The sequence below is a fragment of the Mycetomoellerius zeteki genome, unplaced genomic scaffold, assembly GCF_001594055.1.
Source record: "Mycetomoellerius zeteki isolate Tzet28-1 unplaced genomic scaffold, Tzet1.0 scaffold297, whole genome shotgun sequence".
Taxonomy (NCBI): Eukaryota; Metazoa; Arthropoda; class Insecta; order Hymenoptera; family Formicidae; genus Mycetomoellerius; species Mycetomoellerius zeteki.
In genome coordinates, this window is record NW_017257279.1 from 354,396 (window position 1) to 379,918 (window position 25,523).

Sequence of the window (25,523 nt, forward strand, 5' to 3'; positions counted from 1 at the left end):
TTTTGTATAAAAACACTATTAATTAATTTCCCTCAGAAATTTGACATATTAATAATACAATAGAAAATAAATGCAATAATAAGTAAACAAAGATACAATATCTTTAGTGCATTGCTTATCATGCACGGAGAGAATTTTCTTTTAAAATTTACTCTTAAAATATGGTAGTTGCGGTACAATACAATATTTTAAAGATTTTTACCATGCACTTCAGTAAAATTGATCAAATTTATTTTATATTTTTTATTGTAGTTTTATTAATAAATGAGAGCGATTTACATTAAAATTTTTCGAAATACAATGTTGTCCCACGACTGTCGTATTTTCAGGATAAATTCTAAGAAAAAATTCTCTCCGTGTGCTTGTACTTGCTTCAGTAGTACATATACTACAATTAGATTTTTACTCATCATGCTTGCATTCTATACAATTATTTTGATAGTCAAACAAAATTATTTTCAGATCTCTATCTAAATTTTTAGACTCCAGCACAAAATTATTCTTTCGGTGTATTTGCTTTTTACTGTAAATTTATTAATAAATACAATTTGTAATATTAATGCACATCAAAATTCTCAAAACCAATCCAATTGAGAAACTAAAGTTCTAATTATTTAACTTTAACTTTTAATTTAAACGGGTGGTTTTTTTTTTGTAACATCATACAAAATATTCAGATGCACATATTTTAACTTGATAGCAAAAGCTTTGAGTGCGATAATTAAAAAAACATTATTTATTGATTAAATTCTCGTTAACTAAATTTTCTTCTGATTTATTTATTGATTTATTTAATTATATGCAGAGTTACATTGGTTTAGTATCGTGTTCGCAGATCGTTAAGAGCATTCATCTTTATTCTGGAGGCGGAATACCACGCGAATCGCACGGAATTCTGTCAGAAAGACTTGAAAAGCTTGAAAGAAGAGCTCAAAATGTGGAACAAAGGTAGCACGTGGAAACGGATGGATATGCAAGAACTCAAAGGAAACTACATTCTCGACGACGAGGACATCCAGGCAGACATTGTCGATATCAGATCATCCTTGAATAAAAGGTAGATTCACTTTGCTCATCCAAATATAACGGCAAACTGAAACATTCTATGCATTGATCTAATATTTTTTCTTAATTTTAGACAATTAATCTTAAAAGGTATATATAAAAATCTATAAAGTTTAAACTTGTTATATAAAACCATTTAATTTAAAAACAAGAAATTTTATTAAATTTTCTCTTATAAAATTAAATAAAATAATATTTCTATTTTCAATATATATACATATATATATGTATATATACCCATAGGAAATCGAAATATTATCATTTAATTTAATCTTATGCAAAAATCATACTTGAATTTGTAGTTTTCTCGAATCTTTAAAAAGTGATTTATATCAACATCGCATCAGATTCTTCAATTTCAACTTAAGAATAATTTTATTGACGATCCGTCAACGAGATAGAATTTCCATGGCCCTCGTCGACGATATCGACTTTTCTGCTCCTGACACAAGTGTTCGATGGCACAAGATAGTGTTTAGTTACGAAAGAAGTCTAAGGTAAACCGCAGCTCAAGAACGACTCTTATTGCGAACGTTTACTACCCACTACAAACATTGTAATGGACTCTTGGTAAAGCTATAACTGTGATAGAGTTCAACAAAGCAAAACTAGAACAAGCGATTCAATTCTCCTACAATTCTCTTTGCTGCCTAAAAGTTCTTATGTAAAAACAACATTTTCTATAATAATTGGAATACGGCTGTAATGACTTGAATAAATATCTAACAATAAATATAATGTTAAAATAAAAGTAGCACATATTAAATGTTACCAAATTAAATATTTCCATAGGAGCCAAAGTTTGCCGAAATGAATATAATCGAGATAATTAATAATGATAATTCAAATAACTAATTCAGTATGAAAAACAGATATAAAAAATAGTTAAAGAACTGCAATGTTTTAAAAATATAATCTCTGAAAAGTCATTATTACGAAATGCAGTTAAGCCACTCGATCGGGAAACACTCCTACTGTCTCTGGTACATCCGCCATTTTTATCCGCCGCTCATTGTGCACTCGAGACCCGTCGAGGGTCGAGAACGAAATCTCGACGTTTGATGTGCAAGGGTAAAAGCATTCCTGAAGCAATAATTGCCCACCCTCTCTCTTTTCCCTCGAAACGCACGTCAAATGATCACCGAAGGAGAAACGATCTCCGTTAAATGGTTTCTCCCTACGTTTACACAGCATCACGCTCCGGGAATTCCGCAAATAGGGGCTGGCAATGCGAGGGATGCAAATTTTGCATTACTGAAATTGCACCGAGCTCTTCGCGGAAAAATGGAATATCTCATTCATACTAAAAAATCCCAGAAGTTTACCTCACTCTTTTTCTCTCTCGCACAAAAGGCTAGAATATATATCAAAAGTTGTTTGAATTATTACTGAATTAAAAACGGAAAGGTAATAAGTAACAAAATTATATAATTCAATTAAAATTTAATATACTAAAGAAAGAACCGTATTATGTTAATACAAAGAACGTGTCTCCTTCAAAATTACAGTTATAATAAATTTATGTATTCATATTTCTTTTACAATTATTTTTAAAGCAAAATTAATTTTTGCCTTGTTAATTCTGTCTTTCAATCGTTCATTCTGCATTTTCTTCATTTCTCACAGTATTGCAATTTCCTGTTGGCAATATATAACATCTATATAAAATTTTGTCGCCAAACAGGATAACTTATCTTTGACTAACGAAGAGATACGATCGCACATAACCACAAGTTTCAATTTAAGAATCCGTCGCGGCTAGCAAGTATAAAAAATTCAAAGAGATTCTTCGCAAGGGCGAGCGTGGGTGAAACATTATTTCCCTTTTATTTCCGCCAAGGGACCGATAAAATCGACAGGAGGAGGTCGACATAGCGGGGTGAAGCATCGAGGCCTCTTAAAAGGGGTGAAAATCCACCCTCTCGTCCATTATTCACTCCTGCTTTCAAACGCGAGCAACAAAGATCGCGCAGCAACAATCCCGGTCCCTAAATTCCATCCCCCTCTCTCCGAAGAAGCCTGAGGGTTGCTTTTGTCAGCGCGTTCGCAGCCCCTAATGACCGACGCCGTTTATTTAATTGGAGGCTGTCGGACAATCGATAGTATACGAAAGTGAAACCTTGCATAAATTGCAATTTATTACGCGGGAATAAAGGAAATTTGTATATCAGATGCATTTTTAGCAGTTTAACATAAAAGATAGTAGGAGATTCATTGTGAAAGAATTAACATTCGTCTGACCATTACAATATTTTTTTTTACAAATTAATCTACTCTGTTATTTATATCGATTTTTAATACGCACTTTTATGATTCAGGTGTTCTGGTCAAAAACACTGTCGCTACAACGTGACTATCGAACATCCAGGAGCATATTCTTGGGTTCCAGGTGGAATTTTATTAAAATACGCGTGTATACCAGGTGAGTACATTTTCAATAATTATATGTCAAATATTTTATAATATTAAATATTCTATAATATTAAAACCTGATTAATTATTGCTCGAGCTTAGCAAAAAATTAAAATCTCTGAAGGTACTTTATATTTATCAAAAAGTCAATTATCAAAATACTTTATTAATATACGGAAATAATGATTTGGCTGAATTATCGAAAAATCTAGCAAAATACAGATTTAAAAATAATCATGGACCATCGAACTAAATAATTATATTAGATTCAGCGAGTCGTTCGAATGTCAAATTTTTTACAGCGTTATCATGATGCTCTCAACATAGACCCCAGACGAAAATTTGGAAAACTTTTTAAAAATTGACACTTTTGGGATTAACTCCAATGTCCATAATATTGTGTTTTTTTAACAAAAATTCTTCAAATTTTCAATAACAGTTATTAGAGTTAAAAAATTATTAAAGAACACGTTATTATGGATATTTGAACAAGTAATCCCAAAATGACAATCTTCAAAAACATTTCAAAAATGTTGTTTCCAAACATTTTGCCTGGAATTAATTATATTTTCAGATCTGTATCTAATTTAATCTTTTATATACTTTAATAACAGTCATTGGATGTAAAGAAGTGTTTAAAAAATACATTATTACCCTCTAAATTCTTTGGAGTAAAATCTCACTTTAAAGAGTGAAAATTGAGCCAGTTTTGAAAAAGAGTAGTTCAATCTTTAAGAGCGAGATTTCACTCTTTAGAGTGAGATTTACTTTAAAAGTTTCAGAGAGTATGGATATTTGAATAAGTAATTCCAAAAATGTTAATCTTCAAAAACGTTTTTGTATCCGGCTAAATTTTTAAATACTTCAACGAAACCATTCTTTCCGTGTACCAACATTCTCATACAAATACTTCGAATAATCTTTCAAATGCCTCAAATGTCCTCTGAATTTTTCTGTAATTCTTCTCCAAATTACTTTTAATTCCCTGTTAATTGTTGCGGATTCCGAGCAATAACAGCATTCACGACTTTCATATAAAACCAACGATATCCGGCTCATGGTACGAGATATTTACGAATCTGGCTTTATTTATCGGTGGAATGCCCAGGTCTATTCCTCCGCTGTGCTCGCGATCGACATTCGGGCGTGCGCAATCAATGATCGACGAGCTCGATAAAGCAAACGCCCCGGGCACACAGGTCACGCGGGGGCGGAGAAATGCACGGCACGTGACGTAGCGCGTGTCCGACGAAATCGGCTTCAGATTTCTATCTCGCCGTTGGTTGTCGTCCGCCAGCTGTCGGCGATGCATCGATCCTTATTGACCGTGGGATTGCTGGCATATGCGCTGAAATTCTCCCGGCAACAAGAAACAGTGTGTCCGATCGCGTACAATGCATCGCGCTCGAGCGCAACGCGCGGCGATGTCGCGCGGAAAGGTCATGTAATCCCGTCATTCTATGGTACCGCACGTACTGTGGAAGCTCCCTTGCGAGGGAAGCGTGACGTTTCCTGGGGATTTGGTCCTTCATTGTTCGATTTAGATTTCCAATTTCTCGAAATGAATGGACCTTATGCGTGGTAAGTACAGAAACGAGAAATCATGTGGGTTCACTATATATCACAAAACTTACGATGTACGAAAAAAACTATCATGGTTGAATTAATAAAATATGTTTACTTAAGCAAATTTTAGTGGGAGTAAACAAAACTCAATTTCGAAGTAAACAAAGTAAACAGAAATCAATTTCTGGTTATTATAATCAAATATTTTGATACACCGTTAGAACATTTAAGTGTGATATTTTGATATTTGTGGCTACATGTTACTGTAATTATGGTTATTAGTATTATAATGTTACTAATAATAACTATATGCATAGTTCTATCAACACATATAGTTGGCTACCCAAAAATAATTATAGTTATAATTATTAGAAAAATGATTGCAAGTACTATTATTTAACTATAATTTACAATCATTTTTAAGACAATCATTTTTACAAAATTTAATATAACTATAATTTATAGTCTTTTTCGAGCCAAAACGGATGTTCCAAAAATAATTATAAATTATAGTTAAATTATAGTAATTGCAACCATTTATATGATAACTATAGTTATTTTCAGTTAGCTATTTGATGAAAAATTACATATATATAGTTATTATTACTAACATTGTAGCAGTAATAATAATTATGGTAACATATAATTTTAGTCATAAATATCACAAATATTTTTTTCTCAGTGTACATCATACATGTTGATATTGCATATTAAATTAACAGAATATTTTATTATAGTAATATAATAATAAAGTTATTATTTATTTATTATATAAAATATATAATAATTCACTAAATTATTTAAAATTGTATTAAAATCACGTTTTTCTAAACATATGCAAATTTTGGACGTAAAAAATTTTGGAATATTATATTAATCAAATCAAGAATTTAAAAAAATTGCATTTTTGAAAGTTCTTAGCGACTCAAATTTTTTAATATCCTATGTCGAATAAATTTTCGCAACTAAAGTTATCAAATTGTCCCTTAACGAAACATCGATATCAGAAATTATTCGTAACATTCATAATATCTGGAATGAATGCAAAGCATTTCATTAGACAAGCGCTTGATTGAATCGATAGATCGAATGAAAACCGTTCGCTATTCAGCAGGACAAAACATTCCTTGCGAAGGCCGTCACACTTGGCGGAATATCGGGAACGGTGCACACAGACGTTGCACGCTGAGGGATGGTAGTAGAGGGATTGAAGGGAGGACGGAGGACCAAAATTCCCCTCCATCGCCCTTATTACCGCCGCTGGCGTATCTAAGCCCTCCCTCCATCCAGAAATGGCACCCCTATCCTCGAAACTGGGGCAAGGACACCCTCGTCTCTTGGCTCTCTGCACGTTATAAGGGATTCGTACAATCATATCACATTGCGACAAATAGGCCGCAACAAATGCAGATGTTAATGGCAGCCTTATGGCAACAAAATCCTCCCATCCCCTCGAAAATAATTCTTTTCACACCGATAGAATTGTGTCTCTGTCAGTATGATTTATTACTAACAATATAGGAAAAATTTAATTAGAGGACAGACATCAGAGTAGCATTAATACGATTTATCAAACGCACGTGGCACATCGATATTTATTAAAATTTAACGTCGATATGTATATACAATACACATCATACATATATATAGCTTTGGTACAGTCTAAAATATAAAGCACCCTCACAAATTGACGTAAATGTTCTATATCTAACGAAAAATAAAATACGTATAAAATTTATTATAAACAATTTTATTAAAAAGTAATATTTACCTTTATAACAATGTCAATATTTTGTTAATTTTCTTTTGACTTTTATTACCATCTTTTCCAAGAAAATGCAATAAATCGAGGGTGTCTTATACTTATGGCTAAGACTGTATGTATGTGTGCTATTAAACTGTAATTTACGATTTTTCGCTAATTTTACAAATATGCATGAAAGATTATTTCATTTTGCAGATATAAATCTATGTTTTCCAGATATTCTTCCTAAAACATTGAAACGTAATTTCGTGAAACAAAATTGCACTATTCATAGTCGGTTCTTATTTCAAGACCGTCTTAAGTAATGTCTTAAGACGTTAATGCGGCCTTTTGATTGGTTCGTGACACCTCAAAGCTGAACTTAAGACGATCTTGAATATAAGAACTGACTATGAATACCGGCTTATGAGTGCATTTGGGCAAACACTATTAGCGCTATTCGTGTCATTCTACCTTTGTTTTACGTTTAATGAACGAGAAAGATAAAATGATACAAATAACGCTAATAGCGTCTCTCCGAATGCACCTATATCACATAACCCATACAACGTAGATCATTCCAGTAAATTGCAGCAACATTGTAATGTTCCAGCAATGTCGTAATAACATTGCGAATGTTGTTGCAAACTTCTACGCTATATGGATAAGTGGATTTATGAGCATAGCCCTGCTGGGAGAAAGCAGGAAGGACCCTGGGATCTCTAGATCTTGAAGAACAAAAATAATTAAAATCTCTTAACAAATTAATTAGCTTAATGATTGTTCACAAGAAATTAATTTTGAAAAAGAAAGAAGAATTGGAAGTGAAAGTTATAAAAACATTTTCTGAGAATCCAAGACGGCTAGTGTTATATCTAAATTTAAGTTTTTGCAGTTCCAAGAATCAGTTTACAATTTTAATAAAAAAATAAAGTAAATTAATAAATCAAATTATGTATGATTTTATGATTTATATATCTACCAGTAATTAATTAAAAATAATTATATAAAACAAAACAAGTCCAACAGTCCATACCACTCGACTACCCTCCTACCCCCAGGTTAAAAAATTTCAACTCTAATTTGGCCTTCTCCCTAAACAAAATCCTGGCTACGCCCATGAGTGAATTGTTATATCGTCATATCATATGAAGGATAATGTTTCATTGGTTGTAGAAGCTGCAGTTAAACGATACTGCAATCAGCAGGTGAAAGTGATCAGCGAAGAAGGCGGTTACCTCAACACCCCCGGTTATCCTCTATATTACATTGGAGAAACATGCGGGTGGACCTTCAGGACGTTCAATGGTCAGAGGATAGTTCTGACATTTCACGACTTGAATATCCGTGGTAAGTTCGCGTTTTAATCTCTCAACTTCGAAACCCCTTCGTCAGAGCGCGACAAGTTAAACTGATAAAAATTGTATTGCTCGCATTGGAATCAAAAGTAGATTTAGCTTCATTTGTGGAAAACGAATCTGACGCGTCAGTTCTCTCTCACCACGATGAAAATAACTTGTGATTTAAATAAAGAGAGAGATTCAAGAATTTGAATAAAATCTTCAAACGCGTATACGATGCTTGGTACAATTCGAAATGATATTGTATATTTTATCGAAAAATTTATGATCTTTATTTAAAACACAGATTTCAACGATCCACTGTAGTTCTTATAAAGCCGCGAAATGAATAACGATTTGCTAACACATAACTAGTTTACTACACACAAACAGTGCATCGCAAACGCTGCACATGCGCTACATATGACACCGATCAGATTACGGTATCGCGTCGATCGCCTCGTCGGAAAAATAAACGTCCCAGTGCGTCTGATTTCACGCGTTTCGCAAACAAACTAAAGGTAGAAATCACGAATAAATCGCAGGTCCAGATGCTAATGGAAACTGCATGGACATCGTGAGAGTGCGGGATCGCGGCAGCACTCTCTTCGAGTTCTGCGGCACCGCCGCGGGTGTGCGAGTTGTCTCGTATTCGAACGTGTTGACCCTCGACTTCGTCGCTTCAAAGAGATTTTACAACGGTCGGGGCTTTTTGCTGCAGTATCAAGGTAAAAAAAAGAGACTGCGCTCGGAAAACATGGGAGAGAGAAGTGTCACGAACACGCGCATTGTTACGAAACGGTTAACTCGAGAATAATCAACGAAGGTGCTTAGTTAGAAAACTTGTGTTAAAAGCTCACTCAAATTTTTGTGTTAATTTAAAATACTATCACACGTACTTTTTAACAAAATGAAAAATTATGAAAAAATTAGAAATTTTTCTATATTGTATTTGAAAGTAATACAAAAATTTTGGCGACAATTTAGAACCTGGATCAAAAATTATTTCAATGAGAAGTAGACAACGTTTTAAAAAATAATTAACATAAAATAAGAAAAATTTTATTTAAATTATAAAATTGTATTGTTAAATATTGACCTTATTGAATCATTCTATATGTATCTAACATTCATTTTTATAAGAAAAGTATAAATTTCCAATTTCATGCAGTCAGGCAGACATCTGATACATTTTTAATATAAGATGAATATATTAGAAAGTAACACAAATATTATGTAAAAAATTAACACTGACACAATTTGTAAACAAATTGTGAAAGTATACTTTTTCAGTAAAATTAACATTTATATGTTAAATTAACATATTATATTCATTTTTCTTAAAATTTACATTAAAAAATATATTATTTTAATGTTTTATTTATTCACTGATTCATAGACTGTTATTTTAACATTAAAAATGTTGAATATCAATTAAACACAAAATGTTCAAGTAACACAATCACATTAAATTATCTTAACGCATTGTATTAAATTAACACTTAGATATGTTAAAAATTCAACACGCACTTTTAATAAGGATTTGTTTTAACTCAAATACAAAATGGTTTTTTACTGGTACGTATATATTTTACCAATCAGATCTACGCAAAATTAAGCCGACCATGTTATCCGAGCTAAATTAGCATTAAGATTAATTAATGGTTTTAGCAATTATTGAATAAGTTCTGGGGTTTATAACGAAGTATGTCTGAGCTATCGGCATTTTCAATCTTTCTAAAAGTAAATTATGTGTTCTTCTTCTACGTTGTAATCAATATTTCAGTATTTTCAATAATATTAAATTTAAGTTTCAAGAAGTTTCTTCGCATGATAACGGACTGTTATAAAACATTTGCCTTTTAGAAAACGGTAGAATTTATAATCTCATTTCTTTCTGTGTGCGAACATTAATAAGTCTCTTTTTCTCTTATTCTCAAGTGCGGACATCTAAAAAAATCAAAGATATTACCGAATGAATAGAAAATTCAATTTAAAAATTTTCGCAACCGAGACCACTTTTCAAGTTTTTTACCCATTTAAAAGTTTCTTGAAATGCCATTAGCTACTTTATTAACTATTTCAGTGTTTAAAACTTTTAATAACTTGATAGCGTTTGCCGTTTAAATGTTCGGAAATTACGTGAAGAACCTTGGAAACTCTAAAAGGCGACGCGATATCACTCTTTAAAGTGGAGCAACGTGTTAACTAGGAAGGCGAGGTGGAAATGAACTTATATGTTTTGCAGTGCTCGGCTGTCCGGAGGTCTTGGCGCCGAACGGAAGTTACGTGTCGAACGGTACATTGACTTCACGGACATTCCTGTGCAACTCGGGCAGCGTGTTTCCCGACAGCAGGGAGAGAAAAAGGACGCTCGAGTGTAGGAATGGCAAGTGGAATGAGACCACTACCGAGTTACCCGATTGCGTAGGTAAGAACTTGCCTAAGTTAAATTCACGACATTATCGCGTTTTGTTCCATCAATATTTCTCCGCGTATTTATTTATCGGTCATTCTGTTACACTCGCGTGCGAGCGCTATGTTCTTTTATTATAATTGTTTATATTAAATTGTGGAACTACATACATCCATTACATTGAGCGAATTTCATTCTCTATCTAGAGAATTAATTTAAACTTTTTCATAAAAGCAACGCGTGCCTGTAACGCGGAAATAATGCACTTTATGACATACAATAATATGCGCAATAAGTCCGTAATTATACTGAAATGTGTATTCTTTGTCTACTTATTACGCACAGAGAATTATTTATTAATACCATTAAACGTTCAAATACGCTTCGTGAATCATTGAATTTTATCATAAAAATTAAAAAGCAATTGCACTCACAATCAAGAAGTACAGGATATGCTATTACGTAATTGCTATTAATATAAATGTTATTACTAATTATACATGCATGCATTCTATTTACAGTTCGTAATAATCATAATAATCTCACTTTATATTTTGCATCTATTTTCGAGTGACATTAGCAATGCTAAATCCATGAATAATGAATATTATTAATTTTGTTTGCAATCATATTTTTATTCCCTCTGTTTGCAATCTGAATCTTTTTTCCAATCAAAGTTTTTTTACTATTCTAGGCATTCAAAAATGTAGAAAATTCAGGATTACTTTTCAACATCTCTCTTACCAAATATAGCTTTTTAACTCAAATATTAAAACCTTATTTAATAAAAATTGAAAATTGAGGAAGAAATTGAAAGTTAAATCTTGCTTGTGCCAAAAGTGACCCAGATTGCAGACAGAGGGTTAAAAGCAAATTTCAATATGATGGATAACGGAAGTCTGACTCATGCAAGTTCAGCGGCAAAACATTGATGGTAGATCCAAAAATAATTTATCTTCCTCCGTCTTTCGAATTTTTCGAGTTTTTATCAAATTTTTATCCCTTTTTTTTCGTGATATATCTGGAAAATTGATAGCCCGTTTTCCTTTTTTTTTTAATTTTTCGAACTTTTATCGAAATTTTTATCCCCCTTTTTGATGTTACCTGCGTTCTCTGCAACCATCAATTAGGAAGCAAAATGCGTCGTTTCCTGTGATTAATTCGAAATCAACATGCGTGCGTCAGCGTGCGCATAAATTCACGCAGTATTCAGCGTAGGTAATGTGTGGCGAGGCGCGAGAAATAATCGATACGGCCTTTCCGTGTCGGAAATCCCCCAATGGCTAGTGATGACATCGAAACCCTATAAAAATCCACATTACTCCAATTTTTTATCGCCCGATCAGTTGGAGTGCAACATCGTTTTAAATTTTCTGCGAAATTTTTTTTTTATTCAATGAAATGATTATGAATTTATTTTATTTAATGTATGTTGATATCTTGAATTTCGTGAAAATTTAATATTAATGACTAACGTTAAAAATTTGAGAATAAAAGGAATTAAGAATAGAAATATGTATAAAAAGATCTTAATTTGTGATAAGCAATAATAATAAAGGAAGGTCAGGAGAACGAGCGTGTATAGATATTAAATAATTGTAATATGCAATTTATTCATACATAGAAAAGTATGCAATAAATATTTAATTTCATTAACATATGTGTAAAAAAAAGTAAATGCAAGTAAATACGCGAGAAGAAATAAATACATAGAAGAATTTAATCTTATCAATAGCTGTTTTAATTAATTTATTATTAAAAATTACTTCGCGTACACATTTATTTATCTTAAATAGGTGAAAATAAGTTAAAAAAACGTGTATATACCTTATTTATTCCGAATAAATAAAATAAATTAAATATGATAAATAAAATACATTAAATAAAATAAATTAATAAAATGTTGATTGACTAAAATATAACAAAATAAAACAAATATAACGTACACAGAGAATTATGTCGATCCAAATTAAAAATTTGATCATAGTTTGAAAATAAAAGATACTTCGAGTGTTGTTCGTCAGTATCTGAATAGGTTGAAGTGCCATCACTACCCATGGTTGCTCATCGAAGGGGCTTCATTCCCCTTCAGAGAAAATGGTGGGGGACCCTTTCTTGGGGAAGGGAGAAAGCAAGATACCACTCTCTCGGTAGGGAAACGAAAGACGAAGATGAACTGAAAGCGAAGCGAGTCTTAGGGCAAGAGGCGGAGGGGTCCTCAAAGGCAACCATACGTCGTCGTCGTCTTCGTGTCGTTGTCGCGCGAAGTCAGTCGCCTGGATGTCACGTGCTTCTTTCGACGCGAAGAGAAAAAATACGTGTTACTATATAAAGTAGCCTTGAAATTCGCGAAAGTACGTTGAAAATATATAACATATTTCGGGAAAACGCTAGTCGAATTCGAGAACTTGAAGAAATTCCCAACGTCCAACAGGTAATTGGCGATTACATATTATAAATTCATAACCTTGAAATTTATTTTGTACATTGAAATTATTTGTAATAATAGCTGTTTGTCGATCCCTCAGAGTTATTTGATCTTTAACATGAGATTCATAACTGTAGTAGCGGTTAATATAATAGAACATTCCATCAAATTAAGGAATTGAGTTCTGTGTGTAGATACATATCTTATTCCAGGCCAAAAATTTAGAAAAACTTTTTAAAAATTGATATTTTGGTAATTACTCATTTAAATATCCATAACAATGTTTCTTATAATAATTTCTTACATTTAATAACTGTTATTGAATCTGAAAAAATTATTATTAAAAAACATTGTGATGAATATATTTGAGTAATTCTAAAATTTTGAAAGTTGTTCAAATTTGAATGTTTGAGTAAATATGCGATAAACACCAGGTAAAAGTAACATAATGTCAATGTTATAATTTCACACTCAACAATGTAATTTATGTAACACACGTGTTATATTACATTTATATTGTTGAATGTGAAATTAATATTGATGTTATATATTACTATTAATCGGTATTTACTGGAATCCCAAAAATGTCAATTTTTAAAAATTTCTCTAAACTCTCTCTCTTTTGGCCTGGAGTGTACCTGGAGTGTACCTACACACTCTCGTGTCTTTTTACCAAATATAAAATAAAATAATTTATTCGGAGTAAATCTCATTCAAAAAAGATATGCGCCGCTGCATCGCGAATTATGTTTCTGTAAATATAATTATTTCGAAAATAACTAAAGCTTAAAAATTGAATTGCCGTTTAATTAATAAATAAATTTTAAACCCGGATTTTCGAGATCTTGCGATCTGTTAAATATTGATGAACTGTTTTTTTAAAACTGACGATTTAGAGGCAAAGCGCTCGGTGATTCGAAATAAAGTGCGATTTATATACAAAGTATTTCTTCTAACTGGATTGAAGCAGTCGATATCGAGCGCGAGGTCAACGTAATGATCTTCCTATTGAACCTTCGCACCCGTTGCGATCTCCGAGCAAATTAATCTCGTGTTCTGTTTCTCTCTCTTTAGCTAGACTATATAAATCGCTGTGAATGCCCTGATGGGAATTAATTATTAACGATTCATTAGTCATCAATGAATGTAGAAGCGTGATTAAATTGCCGATATAATTTAAGAACAGCAAACATTTCACTCAATTCTTGAATTGAATATATTCTTTCTGAAAGCTCTAATTTCTAAAAATGAATCAGTGATTTTAGTATCTAATAAGTTTTTAGTTAATACCTAATATATTGATTCACTTTTAGAGATTATGATTTCACTTGTAAAGAATCCTAACCTTTACAAGTGAATTAGTAGATATATTATTACTGAAAAACAATAAATATTCGCTGATTACATCAGTTATAAGTATAGCACTGGAGTCACTGATTCATTTTTAGAGAGTAATGTTTTCAAATTAAATTAATTTAAGTATTTAAGAATTAAGTTTAAAACATAATATTTAACACAAGACTACTTCGATTAATTTTATATCTAAAAAATTTTTTTCGAAATTTTTTTTCGTTTCTCTCAAAATTTTTTAATAGAAAATTTAATTTCTGAAAATGTAATTTGATTAACTAAGCTAATAAATTTAATCTTATTCACTTATATATCTTCAGATATTTTCTCTCATTGACTTTTTAGATAAAAACATTATTTTCTCGTCTCTATTTTTGCAAGAGATTCTCGTCGAAACTATATTTTTTATCATCCATACTAGAAGTTATTTTCTATATTTGCAGAAGAACATTTGTTTACGTAACATTTGTTTATATCATCTATCCGCGCTCCATAGTCTGTCGTTTATAAACGCAACTATTCGCGCAAACCTCGTTCTTTATATGACATTTTCAAGCACGCTGAAGCGTAGACAGTGGAAAAAGATATCGCTGGCAGCTGTGGCCCAAATTAAGGCTTGTAAAATATCATCCTGCGGAGCCTGAAACCGACGGACAAATAAAAGAGAGTAGAAAAAACGAGAGGCCGAGAGAGAGAGAGAGAGAGAGGCAGGGAGGAGAGAGAAATTGCTTTGTACGAGACCATCTATTCTTTTTTTCATTTTTCCGCCGGCGGATTGTGCCTGGTTTCCCAGAAACAATCATTCGACTGCGATAGCTACAGATCCTCCTCGAAGGAGATTAAGGGATGAGTACTTTTTCTTTGTACGCCTTAAGTAAAACGGTACGAGGTTAAACTTGAACTTGTCAAAGCAGCAATCTCGTTATACTATGAAAAACATTTCCGATAATTTAGTAGAAACAATGAAATTAGAAAAATTATCATAGAAATATCACCTCAGAAAAATAAGTATTATGTATATCTACTGTTTAAATTTCATACAAATGAAATATTTAGTACAAAAGAGAAGAAAAAGAGAGAAAAAACAACAGTACATAATTACATTTCGCAACAAATACTTGCGGCAAATTATATTGATAAGACAATAACCACATCCGTTAAAATGATGTGTGATTAAAGCTCGCCGAAATCAGTATCTACTTCACAGTGATAATAAGATATCCTGAATACACTTCTGTTAATAACAAATTTCAGCTTCATTTTTTTTAACATTAAAAATATTTGTGAATATTTACAAACGTTTCCATTAAAAACAAACGATATCTAAATAGCTAACGAACTGAGTTACAAATTCTTTTTCCACGTACGTTTTGTCTTGCTACGCGAGCTTACGTTATTATTTTTTCCCTTTACAAACACCAGGCTAAGTGGAATAAAAAAAATATAGCCGCGCTCTCCTCCGACGGAAAAAAATGATTAAAAAAACTGAATAATCTTCAATACAGTGCGCTTTTCCATTTCAATCGTTCTCGAAACAAAACCAATTTTGCACGCTCCGAGGAAATCCATTTCGACGCAAAACGGGGGCCGAACCCCCCCCCCCTCCCCCAATTTCCGAATAAATAAAATCGGATTTTCCATTCATCGCTCCAGGAAAAGAGCATTTCGGTCCGGCGCAATGCATTCGCGTGTGCAGTCGGAGCAGATGCATATGTACATAATTCGGAAATTGCGCAGCTGCAACGTCTCTGTGCATGCCGTGCAACGTTAAGGAGCGCGAGCGAGCAGGAAAGAGAAGGAAGAAAGACGAACGGATTTGGTCCTGAGGGGAGTAAAAGGCGACTGGTAAGTGGGGATATTTCCTTCCCTTCCTCCAAGTTATCCTGTCTTTCTTTCCTTTTTCAACACTCTTCCCCTCCCTCTTTCTCAATCCCTCTCTCTTTCTCCTCTCATCTCTCTCTCAGTCTCTCTTCTCTGATAAATTTAGAGTTAGTAGAATAAAACAACAGAACACACAGCTGCACCGCTCGAGCTGGCTTCGTGAAAGTGTAGCCTCAATCTGTTGCTGAAAACGAGAACTTTTTCTCACTTTGTTTAAATGTCTAGCAAAGTTAGCCGAAGTCAATCGAGCTTGTTGGGGATTACTTGCGATTACTTGTAGAAAATATTTTAATCCCTTTCAGGAAATTGAAGGCTCCAATTGGGATGATACGGTATATTAAAAAGATATATAATTTTTATAGAATAAAAAGTAAAATTATGGGGACCAAGTGGTAGAAATGTCACGATTTTATAATCAGTTTATTATTAGTTTTTTATATATTCCAAAATTCTTATAATTATTATGACTGAAATTACAAGAAAAATAAAATATTTTTTTTTAGTTTCAAATATAGGCATTAAAAAAAAACTCTATAGATTTAAATTCTAATATATGATTACGTATTTTGTATTTTAAAATTCAATAATAAAAGATATATTAAAGTTTTAATAGAGTAAAAGGTAAAATTATAGAATATACCTTACATTTCTAACATTCAAATCATAATAATGGAAAGCAAGTGGTATATCAAAATTTTATTATTAGTTTATTATTAGTTTCCTACATATTACAAAATTATTATAATTATGATTACTCGAAATTAGAAGAAAAATCAAATTAATTTATTTCCAAGCAGAATACAGGTATTATAGAAAAAAAATTCGTGCAATATTTGTCTTTATTAAATTACATTCTTCATTATAAAATTTACGCAGCAAATTTATTATTAAATTCTGATGAAAAATTAATCTGCTGCTTTTGGGGCAGAATTATAAAATTTTATTGCTCCCCGTACTGTAGGAGTGGCCTGCAGGGTCATTATTAATTTCTGACTTTGGAAACTCGTTACGTTTCACCATCAGAATTTTACAGAACTCTCGGTTATGCAGAATTAACGATGTCCCGCACTCCGCACAGCTGAACGCGGCCGTTCAGCTGTTTTGCCCACCACCAAAATCGATTCTAGTCCCTGCATGCGTTGCGTTCTCCGCGAAACCGACACGTATCTAGTCTAGTTCGACCTATCGCGCGCCAAGAGAGTGGCCAACTTGTTTTCGACGAGGCGCACCGAGACGTGGCGGAAGACCAACGGCGGTAGAAGGGATACGAACGCTTGGCCCTGTTTACTCCTTCCCCGCTGGCATACGTTTCCCCTCCCTTCACGTTCTCTCGCCGTCGTTGCCCTCACCACCACGGCACTGAGGTCTCCCCTCACACAGGAACAACGTGAATTGCCGATGCCAGCGGAAACCTCCTCCAGTCGCCATCGGCGTTCCTGATATATACCGAGTGGTTCCATCGCGTCTTCTTCATCAACGACCGCCCTTTGTTTATCAATGGAGAGCTCGTGTTCACGTTTACGTACGCACGCTTACCCGCGATCACGCATCACCGCCACGCACGCGCGGGGGTATCGTGAGACCGAGACACGCGACCTCGTAGAGGAGCCCTATCCGCCGCACCTCAGGTCGTCCTGTGAGCGCATCGTCAAGGTCATCGCGGGAACAAGTCGAAAGATCGTCACCAAGTAGATTCACGGGGGAAAGTCAAGCCACTTTTGGTGGAAGAATCGTCGCTCCGTGCAGAGAGACGATCGAGGGATCGACGAATCTTTCGGTAAAATAGAGCTCTTGAGGAAAGGGATTGTTCTGAAAAGCGTGTGATGTTACTTCGAAGAGAATGCTCTTAAGAGTTTAATTCTATGAGAAGTGACTCCTGCGAGAACAGGAATTCTTGGTTAAAATAAGGACAGACTGTTTGAAAAGGGAGAGAATTGATGCATGCAGAGTTGTCAGATTTCCCTTTAAATTCCTTGGTAGGAGTAAGAGTTCTTGAAGAGAATACTCTTCAGGAGTGTCCTTTCAAAAAGATAATACTGAAGAAGCCGGTGAACTAATCTGATAAGAGAGAGTTCAATCATTGAACAAGGAGCTTTGCCAACTTTTCTTGGTCTAAAAGATTTATTCTGAAGAAAAATAGAGCTTTTGAAAAAAAAGACCGTTCTGAAGAACATGTGTTACTTCGAAGAGAACGCTCTAAGAATTTGATTCTCCAAGAAGTGACTCTTGTGAGAAGAGGAATTCTTGGTTAAAATAAGGAGAGGCATTTAAAAAGGCAGAGAACTGATACACGCAGGTCAAAGATTTTCCTGTAAATTTCTTGGTAAGAATAAGAGTTCTTGAAGAGAATGCTCCTTTCAAAAAGACAATACTGAAAAAGTACTGAATCATCTGATAACAGATAGTTCAGTCTTGAACAAGGAGATTTGCCAACTTTCCAAAAGATTTATTCTGAAGAAAAATACAGCTGTCGAGGAAAGAGACCGTTTTGAAAAGCATGTCATGTTACTTCGAAGAGAATGCTTTTAAAAGTTTGATTCTACAGGAAACGACTCCTGTGATAAGAACTCTTTGAAAGAAGAATTCCTGGTTAAAATAAGGAGACATCTTGAAAAGGCAGAGAATTGATACATGTCGAAGTGTCAAAGATTTTCCTTCAAATTCCTTAGTAGGAGTTCTTGAACAGAATACTTGCTAGGAACATCCTTCCAAAAAAAAAAAAAAAAAATTCTGAAAAAGTCAGCAAGCCATTTGATAAGAGATAGTTCAGTCTCGAACAAGGAAATTTGCCCACAAGAATTCCATGTTCTGAAAGATTTATTCTGAAGATGTTATTCTTCCGAAAAATCAATCTTTAAAAAAGATTCTCTTTTAAACAGACATTCAAAATATATTGTCGCTAAAGATTCGACAGTTTCTATCTCACCACAGTTCAAAGTGAATTATAAAACAAATGAAAATCAGACTTCTTGTGTGTGAAGAAACCTTTCTAAGAATTTAGTTCTGAATCCAGTGATTCATGAGAATATTTTTAAAGATACAAAAACACGAAAAATTATAAAATTCATGCAAAAATATTAATAAGTATATAAGCTCTTGACTTTGAACCGAATAAAGTCTTCATTTCTTCGTTTTTTGAGCCATTCACATCAGGTGATTTTTCAGTTTTTGTTTAAAAAACAATCTCAAATAGAAAATGTAAGTAATATTGGAGCTCTTCCTGAAAAACTGTAATCTGGCTGTAACAAAAAACCCTAGTGTCAGATTTCCTTTTAAATTCCTTGGTAGGAGTAAAAGTTCTTGAAGAGAGTGCTCTTCAGGAGTGTCCTTTCAAAAAGATAATACTGAAGAAGCCGGCGATAAAGGTTAGCCGGTGACTAATCTGATAAAGGTCACGAATTCGAGATCGGAAATCGACTACGCAGAATCGGGAAGGTATTAAGAGAATGCGTTGATTCTAGAGGGATATCTAAGAGAAACGGAACCACCGGACAGGCCCAATCAAGGTCGACGGCGAAATCGCGATTCCCGGTGAACACGCGCGTGTTGCATGGCGGGCAAAGTTCAGCCAACCCAGAGAGTGGCAATTGAACCGTTAATTATGCCTTGACGAGCTGTAACTATACGGTGCAAAGTCGCACGTAACCAACCGTGAAAGGACAGGGGAAGAAAACTGATAAATACGCAATTGAGATTAAGGGGAATGCAGCGGTGTCGTAAAGGCAAAAAGACCGATTAATTCGCGAAAAGGTAACTTCTTAGGTAACCAAATTGACGAGTCGTGGTGCGAGGAGAATAGCTCGAGGAGAGTAGCGGGGAGTCGCGGTCGCTCGGACGGACTTTGTACCCAGCTGTAATGACTCATCGGTGTGGTTGAAGAAGGAGCGTGGCGTCGAGAGAGAGATTGGTACGTGTGACGAAGACGAGGCGCGAGGGAATGCGTTTGCGAAGAATACGCAAGCGGCGACCAGGTATCTCCAGCCGAGCAATTTTACAGCAAGAAATCTTACGTAGGCGGATAAATGAAAAACGTGCGATTGCGCAATATAAAAAAATAAACCAATTTATATACTACGCGCTCGAGATACGTACTGCTTTTTTTAAATACCGGTGTAAACACGATATTTTTCCAAGTTTCAATCAAATATAGATCAAATATCGGACCTATTTCGTGACGTGTACGGGTTTTATTAAAATTTGATTGGTATTTGACTTACAATTGCAGCGAGTTTCGTGCAATACGCGTGTAGTGATGTATATAATATCAATACATATTTTAAATTTCGAATATGATACAAAGAACGCCATTTTTAATAATAATATCCGAATTGCAAAATGTACAATATTGTAATGAAATTAACAAAAAAACTGTGAGTATAAACAGAATAGTATATGCATTTTATTTGCGAGTTTTGTTATTTTCACTAAAAAATATAAATTTTAATGGAATTATAATTATTGCAAAGTATCCTAATTGAATTTTTATGTTCGATTTCGTTTTGTAAAGATTTTAATCGAAACAAGCCTTAAAAAAGTCGTCAGCAAGATTTATTTCTGATAAAGATTTTTTGATACCTTGCTGTTAAAAAAATTTAAATATTTTTAAATGAAGAGGAAACGAGCATCCTCTCGTCTCTCCAGTTTTATGTCATTAATGTGAAATTGAGCTGACGGAAAAGTTTTATAAAGCTCTCTTCAGTCTACGCACTTCACGGGAAGCCACAATTAAGCAAAAAAATGGAGATATACTAGTTCTCGCTCTGCGTTCTTCGCTTCTATGAAATGGAACAAAGTTTCACACACATTTGTGATTCTTCTCTCTCTGTCTCTCTTTCTCTCTCTCTCTCTCTTCCCCCATCTCTGTTTTCACTCTCTCATTTTTTAGGGACATTATATTTTTCTCTCTGTTTGTCTTTCTCATTTTGCTAAGTCTTCTAAAAAGACCTAAACTGCGGCCGAAGCACAACATGTTTGTCGCACAACAAGGCCACCACGAGTCATCATTCCGTCAAGTTTCATTGTGACAAACTTTGAATGGATCTAAGCGAGGTGTTTTGGTCCAGCGAATGCAATCTAAATATCTAAGAACACAAATACACGCTTCCAGATCACATCATGATCAACAAAGAAGACAAACATCATTGAAGCATAAAAATCATTGAAGCTTTCGTATTAAAATATAAAATAACAAATAATTCGAAATTAAGGAGACTTTAATATATTCGCAGTCGAAAATTGTTAATAATTCTTCGAAATATATTTTTCGATTTTTTAAATATGTTAATGGAGAGATTAATATATTTATTGAATACACAGAAATTTTTTAATTTAAGAAGCAATTAATATTCAATAATTATTTTACTTTTTTTAAATGTCATGTTGTGCAGTCATCATGTCATAATATGTAGCGACAAATCTTAAAGTCATATGTCATTATGTAGTGACAAATCTTAAAATATTTGAAAGGTCGAACATGCTGAAATAAAGATCTAATAAGAATTAAATCTTTAATATAAAACTTAAAATATATCAAAAAAATATATTCGCAGTGAAAAATTGTATAATTCTTTGAAATATTACAAATAGCTCAAAGAATTATAATCAAAATACTTTTTGATTTATTAAATGCGTTAATGGAGACAATCAATGAAGACATTAATATGTTTATCCAATATACAAAAATGTGATTTAAGAAACAATTAAGAATTCAGTTATTTTACTTTATTTTAGCTGTCATGAAAAATGTTAAGAACTCGAAGTATTCGGTTTTGTTAGATTTTTAATGTGAAGATTATCTCAAGATTATCTCTTCCCACAACTTCAAAAATTTACCGATCATACACTGAAAAAAATGCATGTAATTTTATTTGGAAATTATATGTATATGACACTGGAAAATTATTTAAATTACATAAATATGCTTGGAAATTTACAGGAAATTATAAATTTCCAATTATATTTAGGCAATTTTCCAGTCATGAACATGTAATTTCCATATAAAATTACATGTATTTTTTTCAGTATATTATGTCATATCGCAGCGATTATATGCGCGTATATCTTCAATTAAATAAAAATCTCTTTTTATTTCTATCTCATTTTTCTGAAATATCGATCATTTGATCTAAGTTGCGTGTATTCTATAGTTAATTAACTTCCTATCCTACAACAGTCTCATTAACGTGTTTTAAATCCCCGGACGCTAGTCCGAACAAAGGATGCTAATTACAAGGAAGAAACTTCATTGTTTTTATCGCGGATAAGATGACGATAAAAATTGGAAAGAGAGGAGGGATGAAACGATGCATCCGAAAGAGCTGATAAAAGATAATGTGGCTTCTTTCGTTTCGTCCCTTCTCGCAGGATTAAAGGGCGCGTAGGGCGTCGTTTCGTTTCGTTTACGCACTTCCGGCGGACAATAAAGCGACGAAATAGCGTCGCATTCGCTCAGTCGATGCTATAACGACGTCGCGACGTCGGTGTCAAAGTACAGTTCGGCCGAAGCGAGGGAGGTGGAGGAGGCGAGCGCGCGACGGCCGATGACGATGACGCGAGCGGCAGAGCGTTCCCGGCGGTGACAGCGTGCGGTGTTTCCCTCGCGAAGTGGATCCAATTCCGCGATCAGGAATCAGGATCGAGGACAGAATATTTATAGTCGAGCGCAAACGAGACCATCGGTGGACCTTTCCCATAAAACAAGGAGACTGTCGTCAGGAACGAGAGGAGAAAATTTTGGAGGAAGAAATCTCTTGGACTTTTTTTTGAAACGGGGACAAGTTAAAGGACTACTTCAAAGCGAAAGTTTTTCATATTGAGGAGGATACACGAAAGAAATTTCTTTTAGACGAAGATAAGCGAAAAATATTTCAAGACTTTTTACGTAATAAAGTTTCCTGCGGCAAGAATTCCGAATTGACTTTTTTTTTTGCACTTTGAAATAGAACTTTGCAATTCGAGCTTCCTGCAATATCGTTCTTCATGAAAGAGACGTATTAGATGTTATATTGTGTTCTACGCGAGAAGCATTTGAAGACTGGAGCATCTTCGACGTTGAAGACACGGGAGAGAAGTCTTGAGCCCCCAATTTCCTGCTACATCAAGAAAATTACACATTTCAAATATTGGATGGTCCGCGACGTGCAGCGTGACAGATTTTGAATTTCACCATCCTGTGATCGCTGGAGGAGGACAAAACCAATAAACAATCTTCGAGTCAGCACAAATTGCAAATTACCTGCGGCTGCAGTTGCATTTTTCATCTCATTGCGATTTTTCCAACGAAGTTCTCAGACGATCTGTTTGCAAACTTTTCTCTCGCGAGAGGAATCTCGATCGTTTTTCCTTTTTCTTTTGTGAATGAACCACGCGCCATTCTCGTGCAAATAAAAAGAGATAGAAAGAGAGAGAAAGAAAGAGAGAGAGAAAGAGGGGGAGGGAGAGGTTGAGAGGAGAGGGAGAAAGTGGGAGAGTTCTCGAGAGATTTAACGCGAATCCCTCGGACCTTTAGTAGGATCTAGTGGAAGCAGCACAAGTGCGAGATACTCGTACTGTTGCAACGTGCAGCAGGGATCGTGTGATGGTGGTGGTGACGCGCAGCAGCAGCTGACAGACGGCCGGGACACGACATAATAGATATTTAGTCGGATCTCGAGGTAGACAGACTCTTCACGATGATTCGAATATTCACCGATACCTTCAGGAACCTGATCAGTGAGTGTCACACGCTTTTTACGCGTTTTTTTCCGTTAGCGACTGAAATATCAGCTGCGATCAGCAGAAAAAGTAGCTTTGCAGCCGTTGCGTGCGATTCCTTGATATGATTGATTTACATTTAGATTCTGAGAACTAAAGGCAAGACCAATCATATTACAGAATTTTACTACAATTGCAAAACTGCTTCTTCTGCTAAACGCAGCTATTATTTAGTATAATCTGGACAAATATGACCAGAGGCAGTGTAAACACTAAAGTTTTATGTCCATTTCCACCGATGTAGATTAACCTTAATCTCGGTCCAACTTACATTTTTCACTGTTAAATTCATATTCTCAGATGATACCCAAATGAACTATTTTTAATCATTCCCTATAGGTCACCACTGTTCTTACTCAATATTTCATCGATTTTATTAATATTAAAAGTACCAACGTTTCTAGTACGAAGATAAAGAAAGTTGTGAGAAACCAAGTATTTCATCAGTATAAAGGATATAATTATTGTAAAATAAAAAAATTTTACAATCTTATTTTTAACACAAAAAATATCATGTTAATCTAAAAAATAGAAACGGTCAATAATGATCGGTACTTCTAGTGTTAAAACAATGGAGTTAAACGGTTCAAGTCCAAAAAATGTATTAATTTGATTCAAATTTAGTTTATGTACTAATTGTAAGTGCATGTGTTAATGTAAATGCTGTTTACTTTGAAATTAAGCAATTCAACCACAAAAATGAATTGATTAGATATCATTGTTTCTTTAATCCATGTATTAAAAATAACTTGGAAGTTAAAAATAACACAACGTTTAGCTTAAGGAATTGGTTTAAATTCGATCCTTTGATAGTTTAATATTTAACAATGTACTTTTTTCTAGTTCTGAGAATTAGATAAAGATAAAGAGTAAGTTAAAACGAAATTGAAATTAATCTACATTGGTAGAAACGAGCATTAGAAATCGCTCTTTTCTTCTATGTAAACATTAGAGAAATTCTACCAATCTCGAAACTTTGCTACTCTGATTCATTGATATAATGCGTTTTCAATGTTCAACTAAAATTGCAACTTTTTAATTTTTAAATGTACACCGAACTCTGTCCAAGTTCTCTGACTAATACTTGATCGAATTGCATTGTTGATTGCTTTCGCAAATCATCGAAGAAGAAATTACAACTGCTATTGTTCAAATGGGTTATAATAAATAATTTATTTTTAGAGTCATTTATTTCTAGATAATAAATATTCGTAGATAATTCGGACGGACATTATTCTTAGATAATTAATGGATATCAGTTTCCAATAAGAAGAGCAAATTGAAATATGTATTAATATAGATATATAAATGAAAATTGATATTCGTATTTCATATGAAATATTTAATTTTATTGAATTATTGCAATATTCTGAACGTGACATCTCTTATTTTATCGTCATAAAATTTTGAATTTTATTGCTACGTACTTTGCACTTTATAATCTGATAACATCACGTTCATTAAAATTGAATATTGTACTTTACCCTTTTCATCGTTATTCTCCGTGTAATAACTAACTTAAGCCCTTTGCATCAGAGGATAATGACGATCATCCCCGATATCAAATTG

At 33.7% G+C, this 25,523-nt stretch overlaps 1 protein-coding gene across 1 annotated transcript in view; it reads left to right on the forward strand.

The window, feature by feature from the left end:
- LOC108724411 (uncharacterized) overlaps positions 1–25,523 on the forward strand; it is a 54,545-nt gene that overhangs the window by 7,145 nt on the left and 21,877 nt on the right. Inside the window, exons 3-7 of the mRNA XM_018450771.1 lie at positions 836–1,057; positions 3,384–3,487; positions 7,964–8,137; positions 8,673–8,855; positions 10,376–10,558. Coding sequence (XP_018306273.1) covers positions 836–1,057; positions 3,384–3,487; positions 7,964–8,137; positions 8,673–8,855; positions 10,376–10,558 — 866 coding nt within the window. The remainder of the gene's footprint in view (positions 1–835; positions 1,058–3,383; positions 3,488–7,963; positions 8,138–8,672; positions 8,856–10,375; positions 10,559–25,523) is intronic.